The sequence below is a fragment of the Plutella xylostella genome, chromosome 29 (genome assembly GCF_932276165.1).
Source record: "Plutella xylostella chromosome 29, ilPluXylo3.1, whole genome shotgun sequence".
Taxonomy (NCBI): Eukaryota; Metazoa; Arthropoda; class Insecta; order Lepidoptera; family Plutellidae; genus Plutella; species Plutella xylostella.
This window is the reverse complement of record NC_064009.1, coordinates 386,813-400,920: the sequence shown is the minus strand read 5'-3', so window position 1 is coordinate 400,920 and position 14,108 is coordinate 386,813. Positions and strand designations below refer to the sequence as shown.

Below are 14,108 nucleotides of genomic sequence, written 5' to 3'. Positions count from 1 at the left end.
TGATTTCCACGTCAGGTGTTCCACCACTTCGCCGGTGGTCAGGGTGTCTGCCCTGTCCCTTAGGCATCCCGAGGTAGATGTTCTTGAACTCATCTTCAGTAGTTGTAACAATGGACGGGACATTATTGTTATTGATATTATTGTTTGTGCGTCTAAAGTTATTGATATTATTGTAGGCGCGTCTAAAGTGATTGACATTATTGTTGGCGCATCCAAAGTTTCCACAGCACATGGGCATCCAGCATGGCATATAGTAGCAGTCTGGTTGCTGCGGCAGTGGCGTTGGTGGATACGTAGGCCGCGGTGGCTGCGTCGGCCGTGGCCTCGGTGGTCGCGGTCGCGGGGGTGGCGTAGAGCATTCGGTCTGATGAGGCGGCTGGGTGGATGTTGGTTCTGGGCATACCGGGTGAGGGGGTTGGCAGGTAGTCGTGGGTTCTGGGAACACCAGGGGAGGGGGTTTGCAGGTAGTCGTGGATTCTGGGCATACTGACGGAGGAGGTCGGTGGGTAGGCGGTGCACAGGCTGCAAGTTAAACCGTTTGTTAGGATGGTTTTTACAATGGGTTTCTTGTTGGAAAAAAATATGATTGGCAATAAAAACACTTTATGGTTGGTTCAGTTCGGTTGGCTTCGAAATAAAACAATTTATAATCTGATAATATTAGTCGCATAGCTGGAATAACAGACCGAGGGCAACATTCTTATTTACTAACAATTTGTATCTACACAAATAATTTATAACTCACTGGTACTGGTAGGATAGTCGATCCTCACACACCGTGCCATGTCACAACTCATCCCACCCTGCTGTCGGCGGCCGGACCCGCATTCCTCACACATAGAGCAGTAGATCTTCCTCAGCTCCGGCAGCAGTGGCCGCGGCTGCGAGCAGTGACCACACGCCTCCGGGCAGTCCAGCAGACGTGAAGATGTTACCAGGAGCGCAGACGTACACAGGAGTTGTAGATAGATTGGGGTAGGTGGCATGCTGACGGGGTCTATTGTGGCATCGTGAATATGGTGTTGTGGATTGATGGGCAGTCTTCCATGGTGTTATTGAAAGTGTAGGAGTTACAGTGTGTAGGTAACAATGTGTTTTTATGGACAGCATAAAATGGTATACGTTTTTGTTTTATTGCTGCGCGTTGTTTTAGTGACGGTCTGTTGTTTTAAAAGTGTATTGATTTGTGGAGCGCGTAAGTTACGGTTAACAATAACATTCCAATTCTGCAACAGATCCACTTATACCATTTGTATTGAACGACATCAGCATAAATATTCCACAAAACTAAGAATCGCTTGGCTACGTTTATGTTGATGGAGGATAAACTAGCAGAGATAAACCCAAAGCTGTATTTTCGTCCCTTTTATTCATCCGTCCTTCAGTCAAATTGAAATCCATTTATTTGAATTCGAAGAAATATAATAATACAATTCGTCAAATATCAAATTGATCCAATTCGATAACTCGTGACTAAATTATACCACGTTTAACGTTGTACATCTACGAGCATTTCCATTCCCCCCTGTTCGACGCAGGGCTCTTTTACTGATTTTGTAGCAGAGATGCGCGTGTTTAATAAATGCGTAGATTGTTTCAGCTATGTTAAGTTGTCCCACTGAATTTCGTGGCACTACATTACATCAACATAGCTGTTGTAGGTAGGTACTAATGACTTTATCCTCGTCTGTAAAGCCATAAAGTTACAGTGTAACAAAGTAGATCTATGCCACATGCATCTTACTTTACTCCGACCTATCCCGAGGGTGCCCCCTACACTCCGCTGTATCCAGGAAGCATCCCTCCTCGTGCCAGCTGTAAAGGTCGAGGGTCGAATTCCACATCTTTCCACAAGAGCGAGCATGTTAATTGATTCGCCGCGTCCACTCGACGGGACGAGAGCTGCGGAAGAGCTGAATAAAGGTGGAAACACAGCTAAATGAATTTCAAATTGGGGTTTTTGTAAAACTGAAAGGTTGGATAGAGTTTTTTGCTTTTGTCCGTTTGTTTATGAATTTGGAAACAATGCCTGGAATAGTAGTGTGTTAAAATATGCATTTTTTCAATTATTTGGACAAAAAACTGTTCATAAAAAGTTTGGCATACCCTGCATGAAGCCTGCGTGTGGTCAATGTAGCAGGGTCAAACATTTTTATTTTTGAAAATTTTAGTAGAATGATTGTATACATGTTGTAGTCGTCAGTATAAATTTCCGCTCAACTCGGTTGACTGGACACCGCTTTGACCAGATTGAACTTTGTCAGTCTGTCTCCCATACATGTATTGTATACGTCTGTATAGTGCAGATATAAAAATGTGTATAACTTAGAGACAATAGTAGGTATGAACGGCACACAATATGGCCACGTTCAGATGACAAGCGCTCAACGCGCGTTTTGATGACGCGCGTTTACAACTACATACATTTTAAACCGCGTGACGCGCGTTAGCATGTGTACAGCCTGAATAAAATGTATGTAGTTGTAAACGCGCGTTAACAAAACGCGCGTTGAGCGCTTGTCATCTGAACGTGGCCTATAACAGTTTCATGGTTCAATAGTTTCATACGATAGTGTTTTGTTCTAGTTCAACTTTGCCTTTCAGCTATTGTTTCGTGTCGTTTATTGGATTTCTATTGAAAATAATATGGATACGGACTAGAAACTATTTTGTAATTGATGAAAAACTTGATTCTAGCAATCTATGTATTCTTTATTTATACAAAAAAACAGGATTCTTTTTATGTGGCAAATAAAAAATATACGACCAGCCTTGTGCAATGAAGTCTTCCATATTGACAATAACTAGTGGTTGGGACGCGGCTCACGTCTTCATTATGTACCTGCGCTACGCTCATTTGATGTGACGTGCCCTGTGTGACCACCTACATGCTTACTTCTTAGTTATCTATGTGGTATAAAAGAATATGCGTCCCCTATCTAAATCATAATTTCAGAGTGAGACAGCATAATTTCCATCCAACACATAACTTTTATCGAGACATTTTTGGCCAATATCCTCCGTTTATAAGATGTTGCAAACCCTTCCCTCTCGGATGGAATATAGTTAAGCGACATTCTCATATAATTATCACACACCAGACCAATGTAACCAATATTCAGCAAATACATGATTTGAATTTTATTTCGTGGCTATTCCTGAAAAAACATTATTTCTATGGCTCCAGAATCCTGTCTGTCATAAGCCAAACACAGTGCGGCCCGGTGGCGTATTTGTTGTTATCATGTAAAACTACATGTGATATTTATAGCTATAACTAACATGTGTGTTGTCTGTTTGTTGCAGGCATCAAGTGCCCGGTGTGCAGCAAGTTCGTTCTGCCCGACGACATCGAGTGCCACCTCGTCATGTGCCTCACCAGGCCCAGGCTGTCTTATAACGGTGAGTTCATCTGCATTAGGCTCCCTACGTACAGGCAGGAGGTTTGCTTAGGCGAGTCACCAAGCGAGTTGCTCAGTAAAACGAACGGTCTAGAATCTTCGTGAACGGCCGCACTGATACACGCTAAGCGACTATGCGGCCGGTCGTAAAGATTTGAGAACGTTTACGCTACGTAACTCGCTAGAATCTAGGCGCTAAGCGAGCCTCCTGCCTGTGCGGACGTAGCCTTAGGGATTGTGAAACGTTTACATTTGTAGATACTGATGGTATTTCATGTGATTTCATCGTATCTCGTAACTAGGGTTGGTAAGGACAATCTAATCAAATTAGCGTCAGTTGCTTACTGCTTAAGGTGAGTCGGATGTATGTATGTAAGGATACTTCCTTTCGTCGCTAGAACTTCTGCACCTACAAAGTCATCAGCCATCAATCCTCCTCTGCATTTGCGAATTCGTCTCAAATAACGTTTAAACCTTACCTTCTGAATCAACAGTACCGCACAGTAAACAGAAAATTATACATTCACAATTTGGTACTCACATACTTACCTTATTAATTAGTCAAAACCCTTAGCGAAACCTCAGGTAGGTGTACCTAATTGCATAGAGATACAGGAAATAATAGTAGAGGAATACATTTATTTGTACAAGTACTTCTACGTTTATGAAAGTACCTTCCTAATTGAGGAAAGTGCGTCACTTCGGGTTCAACGAACCTGCACCATCTGTATATTCACACGGCCATTTTAATTCCTTCAAATGGAATTACAGCATTATTTGATAATGTATTATGGACAGTTTTATAATATTTAAGCGAAACGGAAAATAAGGTTAAATCATGACCAAAAGTTACTTTATTATGTTTCCTATGTGTTTTTTTAGTTTCACGAAATCTCAATCACACTGTTTTAGGCAATAGGTCTACATGTCAATCAATGGTTTTAGGTCTATATAAAAAGTGTAAATCTTAATAAATTATGTAGGCGTATTTAGCAGCCAAGTTCATCGTATACCTAACTTTCTACCAACCATAATGCACGCTTGACTTTATTAAACCAACATAAATTTTGCATTTGTGAAATTTATGAAGGATTAATATATAAACAATAGACGTATATACCTACATACCTACTCGTACTAGGTCGGCCACAAAGCTGAAACTGTAAGGATTCATAACAAGAGTCGCTAACTCTTAGTTAGTTTAGTTTTAGTTTAACTTAGAGTTGGTTTCAGCTGCTCACTTCAGCTCAGACTGAGCTTTACCGGCAGATAACTTGTTACTGCTGTCTAAACTCATTTAGATATACTGGCATGTAGCGTAGCGAGGGGTATCTAGCGTATCTTCTTGGTAGAGATCAAACGTTCATGAAATGTAAAGTTTTAATCAGCTTTTAATTACCAAACGTAACGCTTTGGGACTAAGTGCCAATTTCGCCATAGTGGGTTAGAGCATAACCGGGGATTATTGCTTGACTTTTGACACAACTGTCAAGAATTTAATATGGAAATGACGTATAATTAATCAACCTTTCCCTAGTTACGATCTAACTGACTATGGAGAAAATTGGAGCTAAATATCGTTCTGGAATACTGCGATTGAATAATGAATAACCAATATTTCACTATGCAATACCTACTAAATTTCACATAGATGCTTAATAAATATAATTTGGCAGTACTATCATATCAAATTATGTATTTATGTGTGTAATTTATTGAAACATTGTTTTGTGATTGGGAAATTTCCCGTAGTACTCGTACGTATAATGGCTAATAATTTGCATAAACAGATTGAAACATACTCTATGTGATATGTGGTCATTGGCAAATATTATTATCAGCAGTAGGTACTTAGTAGGTTACCTTCCGTTTGAATTTAATGTTGAATTTTTAAAACAAAGGCGTCGTCTGTCAGTTTTATTACGCTACAAGTGGTTTAAGTCGTGACCAGAATGAACGACCGCGGTTAAATTTGTTTATCTTTATAGTCGCCAGTCAACTACAATATAAAATGAATTTTCGTATTATCGATTTTGAGGAAATTGTGTCTCCATTAAAATAAAAGATACCTACTATTTGGTTATGAAGTTTGATTCAGAAGCCGCAAGGCTTCACTATTCACTTTAAAATACTTTAATTTTTAAAATACCGTTTAGGATGCCTTTTCTTTTAGTATTCCTGTATGGAAACATTATGTACTTATTGCTTATTAAACTCAATATAAGTACCTAAATCTTATAAATGAAAGCACAAGGGTTTAAAAAAGAAGATTCTAGAATGCACTCCATTTGGATTGTAGACATCCACAGTCCACCAAGTGTTAGGGTGTGGTCCTATTAGCATTAGTGCGTCGCATCAATGTCAATGGGACATGTCTTATAAACATTGTTATCATAAAGCTCTTCAAGTTTAAAATCATTAAAACAAGTAAATCAGTGCCTAGTGTCCATCAAATTATCACCTACATCAAGATATAACCTCACCTCATCTAGTACCACTGGTGAAATTGAGTTTTAAACTCAAATTTTGGACTATATCCTGAATCAAGGTACACAGTTGGATCTATTGTCTTCATTTCACAGTAAATTTGAATTCAAATTAAGCTTTAACTGCCTTAACAGCAATATTTTTACTCAAACTATTGGTAAACACACACTTCGGAGACCAATCAGCTGTTCACAAATGTCGACGGATAAATGTTGCCAGGCAGAATAAACAGATAAGGCTGTCGCTACACCTGCGATTCATACGACATTTGAGATACGTTCCAATTTATGTACATTGATAAAATTTAGTAGTGCGACTCCTCATTCTGAGCTTTTAGATCACATTGTTGTAGCAAAGATCTCACCAAGTTTATGAATCAACATACAGAGGGCGTTATTGATTGATAGAATAATAATCAATAAGCCGAGATGAATTTCTTAGGAAATATTACCCTTCGTAGGAATCGAAACCGCACACAATCGGACACGGAAGCAAGTAATGATCTCTCAGCAAACCAGACACTAGATGTTACATGCAATAGTCTGACTGATATATCCAGTTCCAATAATACCTGCGACTTATCAGACATGAAAGACCAGATAGAAAAGCTAACAACTGATCTAAATAGCGCGCACAATGAAATTCAATCCCTGATATTGGAAAACAATGAGTTAAAAAATTCTAACCAAGAGATCCTAAGAAAATATGAGTTACTAAAAAAAGTTACGATAACTCCTATAAAAGCGACCCCCCTTAAACAGAAAAAAGCTAAAACAAATGAAACTGCACTTAACCAGGCCACTCAGACTGAGATTGGTCATTTAGATAAATATTTGAATCCAACCATGACAGCAACTTATGCACAAAAATGTAGCATGCTCTCCCTACAAGAACCGATCTCAAAAACCAACTCACCCAAGAACGTGGAAACAAAAACAGGCCAGATCAAAAATACCTCCAAGAAACAGCCTAAGAAGCTGTGCCTAGTAAGCAGTAACAATAAAAACAATATATTGTCAACAACACAAGACATAGTCACATCGAATTTCAAAGTACTGCACTATGTTACTCCAGGCGGCGGAATAAGAGAGCTCCTGACAGGCTTAAATAAAAAAATCGAAAACTATACACTCGACGACTACTGCATTATACTGATTGGTCATCAAGATTTTATAGCCACACAAGATTATATTGGACTTGTCTGCTTCATAAAAGAAACTCTCCAAAAAATTCAGCACACCAATATAGTACTATGCCTACCTACCTACAAATGTAGCGAACACAAAATCCTATTTAACTGGAGGGTAGAGACTTTTAACAAACTACTGTACCTTGACCTAATGAACAATAACTATGCGTTCATGTTAGACTCGAACCTAAAATTACAATACAACGACTCGATGTTCTTCCCATCTATTGGTACCATTAACAACAACGGAATAAAGACAATTCTCACTGCGCTAAAAGAACTCATGATCGAGATTGACGAACTAAATAAAAGTTCCTCAACTGAATTAAATGACAAGATGACTCAGCAACAGAAAACCTCGACACATGAAGAGAGTCAACAGTTTTTTCTCTACTAAATACTTGTACGTTATGCACCAAAACATAGCAGGGCTGAAAAACAAGTCTGACCAACTTTCTGTATGCCTTAACGAACTCTCTCAAAGACAGACAAATGTTGATGTTATGTGTATAACGGAGCACTTCATGGATACCATACAGACGGAAATATTTACAATGCATTCCTTCAATTTGGCAAGCTGCTATAATAGACATGAAGAAAAGCGTGGAGGTGCTTGCATACTAGTAAAAAAAGGGATTCAATATAGAGATATACCTGAAATTGCTAAGCTCTCTGTAAATGGAATCTTTGAATGCTGTGCAGTAGAACTTACTCACTCAAAAACAATTATTGTATGTATATATAGAGTTCCTAAGTCCCGTAACAAAAAGAGCTATCTACAATTATTTTTTGAAAAGTTAGAAAATCTTCTTAAAATTGTTACCAAGAAATCTAAAGAAAATCTTATATTGTGTGGAGATTTTAATATTAACACTCTAGCTAGAAATAATGTAACCTTAGAATTTGAGAGCCTTCTAATGACTTACAATTTAAAATTACAAATCAATCAACCGACAAGACTGAAAAGTGGAACATGTCTCGACAACATTGCAGTATATGAAAGTCATAAACATGTATCTGAGGTTGTAGAGCTAGCTCTGTCAGACCATACGGCACAAATTATTAAACTCCCAGTGAAAAAAACTTTCTTAATAAACCAATGGAAAACGGCTAGGCGTGACTTTAGCTTAGAAAATATACTAAAATTTCAAGAATGTCTACAAAATTATTCATTTTCTAATATTTATTCAGAGGACGACATTAACACAGCATATAATACATTTATTGATGATTTTTCGTTGTTCTATAACTTATGTTTTCCCGTTAACATAAAAACAATAAAAATAAATGGAAAACCAAAATGGGTATCTCGTGGGATTATCAGATGTAGCAAAAGAAAAAGACAATTACTATGGCAATATAGAGTCAATCGTACAGACACTAATAAACTTACACTTGAAAACTATACCAAAAAATTCAAGAAAATTATAAAGCTGACTCAAAGAGCACAGAACTCGCATAGAATTAACACATCGTCAAACAAATCTAGAACTACTTGGGCTATCATCAATGCGTCAAAAAATCAATTACCTAAAGAACCAATCTCTAAGATCAAAGTTGGGGATACATGCATCACAAATCCGCAAACGATAGCGACATGTTTTAATAATCACTTCATTGACAAAATACAATTATCATCCAACTGTCAGCCAAGAGAAAACTTAAATATCTCCACCGTAACAAAATCTATGTTCATGGCACCTTGCCTACCAGTTGACATTATAAGAATAGTAAAATCTCTTAGAAATACAAATAGTGTTGGCCATGACGGAATTGCAACAAAAGTACTAAAATCCGTTGTAGAGTTTATATCTGTACCTCTTAGTTACTTAATAAACTTAAGTATAGAAAGTGGAATATTCCCTGATGCGCTCAAAACTACGATAGTGACGCCAATTCATAAAAAAGGCGACACAGAAACATTGGATTACTACAGACCCATTGCACTGATAAGTATAATAGCAAAAATTTTTGAGAAATATATCAATCTTTGTCTCTATAACTATTTGGAACATAATAATATATTAGCCAGCGTACAGCATGGGTTCCGTAAAAACCACAGAATTGACCAAGCAATTTATAATTTTTTGTATACTGTCATGAAAAACGTAGACAAGACTAATCCATGTTGTGCACTATTTATGGATATGACCCAGGCCTTTGACTGTGTAGAGCATAATATTCTATTAAATAAACTCCATGCTTATGGTATACGAGGCAATATATTAAAACTAATCAAATCTTACCTTTCTGACAGGAAACAAATAACACAAATAACAAAAATAAACATGACATCAAAACTGGTAGAGACCTTTACATCGACTGAAAGAACCATCATCCATGGGGTCCCGCAGGGCAGTATTCTCGGACCATTATTATTTTTAGTTTATATTAATGACCTACCTAAAGTGACTGAGCATAAAATGACATTATTTGCTGATGATAGCACGATAACTATTGAATGTAAAGATAAAAATCAATACGAAAATGACATAAATGATACCCTTAAGGAAATAATTACTTGGTTAAACAAAAATAACTTGTGCGCAAACCTAACTAAAACTAAACTTATGCAATTTAGCCAAAGAATTACGCAAAATCCGCTATACATTCGCTATGATGGCAACGAAATAGAATCTGTTGAAACGACAAAGTTTTTAGGGTTAATAATAGATAAAGCGTTGACATGGAAGCCACACATAGAGGAACTAAATAAAAAACTTAACAAAAATGCATATGCCCTACACAAACTGTCAGACATAGCAAATATTCAGTCATGTTTGACAGCATATCATGGTTTAGTATCCTCGATAATACGCTATGGAATAATCTTTTGGGGTAATTCAACCAACCGAAACATAGCGTTTAAAGGACAGAAAAGGTGTGTCAGGGCTCTGTTTGGACTAAAATCAAGAGAAAGCTGTAAACCATATTTTATTAAACATAAACTGTTAAGTCTTCCCTCAACCTACATATATGAAGTAGCACTATTTGTTAAATCAAATCCCTCACTATTTGAAACAGCAGAAATAAAAAATAAACGGCTACAACGAGATCCAAAGCGACTCTACCTACCCAAATCAAAAACGGCTCTCATGAAGAAAAGCATATTTCTTATGAGTATAAAAATATTTAATAAACTACCGTTAAGAATAAGGAATCTAAACCTAAATACTTTTAAGATTGCACTTAAAAAAATGCTAGTGCAAAAGTGCTATTATGATTTGACAGAGTTTTTAAATGACAAATTCTAAGGTAATTAGCATTTGAATTAATAATTATAGTTGTAATTGTAAGTATAGTTGATATTAATTTATTTTTACTTTTGACATTTCTTTTAACTTTTGACATTACTTGTAAATTTATACTTAATTTTTATATTTTATTGTGAATTTGTATGTTATAAATGAATAACTAAACATGCAGAACTAAAATGATTATGTTACCAACTAAATGTAAATGTATACCTACTCATGTTTAACAAATAAAGAAATCTTATCTTATCTTATCTTATAAAATATATAGAAACCTACGCAGCGACGACGCACGAATGGACCGTCATCCTTACAAATACATAATATATTAAACGACATGTTGTTGTGATTGCAGAGGACGTGCTGAGCGACGCGAAGGGCGAGTGCGTGATCTGCCTGGAGGAGCTGGTGGCGGGCGACACCATCGCGCGCCTGCCCTGCCTCTGCATCTACCACAAGGGGTAAGTCACGAGAACACTTACTGCCAGTTTCAATAACTCGATCTACCGATGACTGGTAGTTACTTTCATACTATTTTGACACATCAAAATTTAAAACATGTCAAAATCGTATGTAAGTTATTAAGTAGGGGAGATTAGTCCAAAACCGGGTATGGGGGTAAAACCGGGACATGTCACTATAGCCACTTAGCAAGTGTCAAATTTTCGCGCGCTTTGCTCACTGCAGTCGGCCATCTTGACGACACTGTCAACAAAAGTTGAAGGACACTCGTGTGCGCTCGTAAAAAATAATTGCAAATCAAGTTTTTAGGGTGTTTTGATCTAATAATTCATGGAATTCATTCATTTACTAAGCGTCGGAACATCCAGGTATGTGGTATTGATTTTTAATCTTGGTTAAACATGTTTTCATGTTTAATAAACACTGCTTAGATTTTTATTGCATTTCGGTTTGTGGTTAGTTTTTTTTTTTTTTTTCTTGCCAGGGTGCTTGGGTCAAAACCGTACGGGGTAATACCGGGTAACCGGGTGGTACCCGGTTTTGTACAAGAATCAATGACTAAGTGTTTAATTATTTTGAAAAATTGCTATTATTACTTCATCACCGTACAAATCGGAAATCGAACAAAATAAGATCACAAAGAATAACAAGACAAATCTTCCGGAATTTAAGATTCTGTTGTTACCGGTGTTAGGGGCAAAGTCGGGTATATAATAATGGTATACCCGGTTTTGGACCAGGCATGGGGTAAAACCGTAAAAAGTTAAGATTTAGAAAAACATTATTATTATTAATTAGAATAGTTTAAACATTGATTTTGTTGAGCAAGACTGTTAATTATAAGGCATAGTAAGCAAATTTTAATAAAGTTGATTAAAACTTCTTAATTTTGATTTTTTATTAATTATTTACCTTAGCGTCCCGGTCTTACCCCACATTCCCCTACCAGTCATCGGTAAATACAGTTATTGTAACTGGCAGTTAAAGGTTGCTACACACATGCCGGCGGCTGTGCTGCCGGGCTGCATTGTATGCCGCCGTGCACAAGGTGGTATAGCCGGCGGCATGTGTGTAGAAGGCTTAATGGGTGTCGGACAACTGATATGTGTTCACAAATACCTACATAGGATAGATTCATATTAATAAATAAACGACTACCCGACACAAGGCACTGGCAAACACATGTGCTGGCTACACGAATATTATTCCTGGAAAAATGACTAAAGAAAAACTCACAGATATAATATGTACTATTTACAAAGAGCTTTATCCAATACCTGCTCGAGTAATATAAAAAGAGATATTTAGCTTTAGGTAGTTATTACATTTATTCTATTTGTACAAAGACTTTTCAGAAAAAGGCACAACTGAAAGCTAATCTTATCTTGAAATCTAGAAAAGTAAAAACGTAGGAATAACGTATTGGCATCTAAAAGGTCGGTCTATTTAGTGATGTGCTTCGTAGGAGTACCTACATATACATTTTACTAGATCTTATTATTTTAACTTCTAAGAATTTATTTTCATGCTCGACGTAATGCAATTATATTATCATTGATCTTTATTTTGCTCAAAAGTTTAATAAGAAATGAATATTTTAAAATTGATTTTATATCGTTATTTTTACAACAACAAATACCTTATTGTTTTGTTGTTTGAATCGAACACATTTCCACTGCACTGAAAGGAGCCGTATACCTATCATAGATATCCCATCTCTTATGATTTTTACATCGCATGACGCGATCTAGCCCAGGGCTTGCTCTCACAAAGGTCTCTATAAAGCCCTGTAAAGCCTGAGAGCTCTGAAGAGCAGCCATGTAGGTCGATAGTCGATAGCAACCTCTTTGACAAATACTTACAGCGTAGCCTTTGTGGGCGAAACTATTGTTGAACAGTTGTGTAGGTCAGTGATATATAGCGGTAGCCAAAATGGTATTGTTGTCTGATTGAATATTTTTAGGAGGGTAGTAATTTGAAATGATTGCCATTACAGCAATATAGTTAACATAAATAATTATAGTGTTTACATCGACTCCCTATAAGCAAATGTTCTTTACAAATGAAACAGACGACGTTTTGTCAAAGGCAACAATTAAACAACCTTTTAACGATGCAGCTGGTTGTTGAGGTGCAAGAATAATAGAACATGGTCTTTTGGTGGTTTTATTTACAATGAATGAGAATAATAGTGTAAAAGTATCTAGCAAAGTCACAATGACATAAACTATAAACAATAAACAATAAAAGGTTCCAAATTCAAACTATATACATGGGGCCTCATAATAAGGCGTCGTGGCGTCGTCAACACAACCCTTCCATAATTAAATCTCACAAAACATTTCCAATGCCCTAACATATTTTATATTTCTGTTTCAGGTGTATAGACCAATGGTTCGAAGTGAACAGATCGTGCCCCGAGCACCCTGGCGACTAGTGCGCCCCCAGCCAGCCGGCCCAGCCAAGCCAAGCTCTGGTCCAGCCAAGCCAAGCCGCCAGCCAGCCCGGCCCAGCCTAGTGCCATGCGCGAGTGATAGTTTTATACAATGAACAGACTTAGCCCACGGGCAGTGTAAATAATGTGCTAGTGACAAGTTTACCATTTAATGAATAATAAACAACTAAATTACAAAGACATTTATTATAGTTATAATAATGGGGAAAATTCTCGGTGGAGTATTAATATTAATGAATATATTATTGTAAATTTTACATCGTTACGGTTTAGTTAAAGTTTGAATTTTATTTGTATTTTTTTCGATTTTGTTTTTTAAATAATAACGTGTATGTATTGTATTATGTATGTATAGGGAGCATGTATGTGTGTGATTGAGACATAAGTAAGAGAGTTCTGTTAGCGTACTGTGATCTTATAGAGCAGTTTACATATCTGTTTATTAAGCTTATGTATAATTATTAATATATGATTTGATCTTTTTCATCTTGATAAATAAAGTTGCTTTGTTTCTAAATTTTCGACGCTAGTTTTTATTGCTTCGTCCAAATTCAAATTCGTATACATATAATTATGTGCCTAATATTACTTTTAAGTCAATATTTGTTGCGGGAGAAAAAAGTATGATTAAACACAAATACCTTAGTTTGTTTGAATAAATTTTATCAAAGGCTTTCGTAAATAAAACATATTACTTTAGATTTTATATTTTCTATTTATTCCTTACATATAATTTACTTAAATTAGGTACTTATTATAGGTAGGTTGATATTTTTATTTAAATTCTGTATTGAGTTTTGAGTCAAGTTGATACTCCCATTACCATATTCCATGATATTTGGCATTTCTACGCAATAGTT

The 14,108-nt window shown here is 36.5% G+C and overlaps 1 protein-coding gene across 2 annotated transcripts in view; it reads left to right on the top strand.

Moving 5' to 3' along the window:
• LOC105387449 (E3 ubiquitin-protein ligase znrf2) overlaps positions 1-13,769 on the top strand; it is a 103,050-nt gene extending 89,281 nt beyond the window's left edge. For both annotated transcript variants that reach the window (XM_038118045.2, XM_048631733.1), the window contains exons 2-4: positions 3,307-3,402; positions 10,687-10,792; positions 13,173-13,769. In XM_038118045.2, the coding sequence (XP_037973973.2) occupies positions 3,307-3,402; positions 10,687-10,792; positions 13,173-13,230 (260 nt within the window). In that variant the 3' untranslated portion in view covers positions 13,231-13,769. The remainder of the gene's footprint in view (positions 1-3,306; positions 3,403-10,686; positions 10,793-13,172) is intronic.
• The last annotated feature ends 339 nt before the right edge of the window (positions 13,770-14,108 follow it).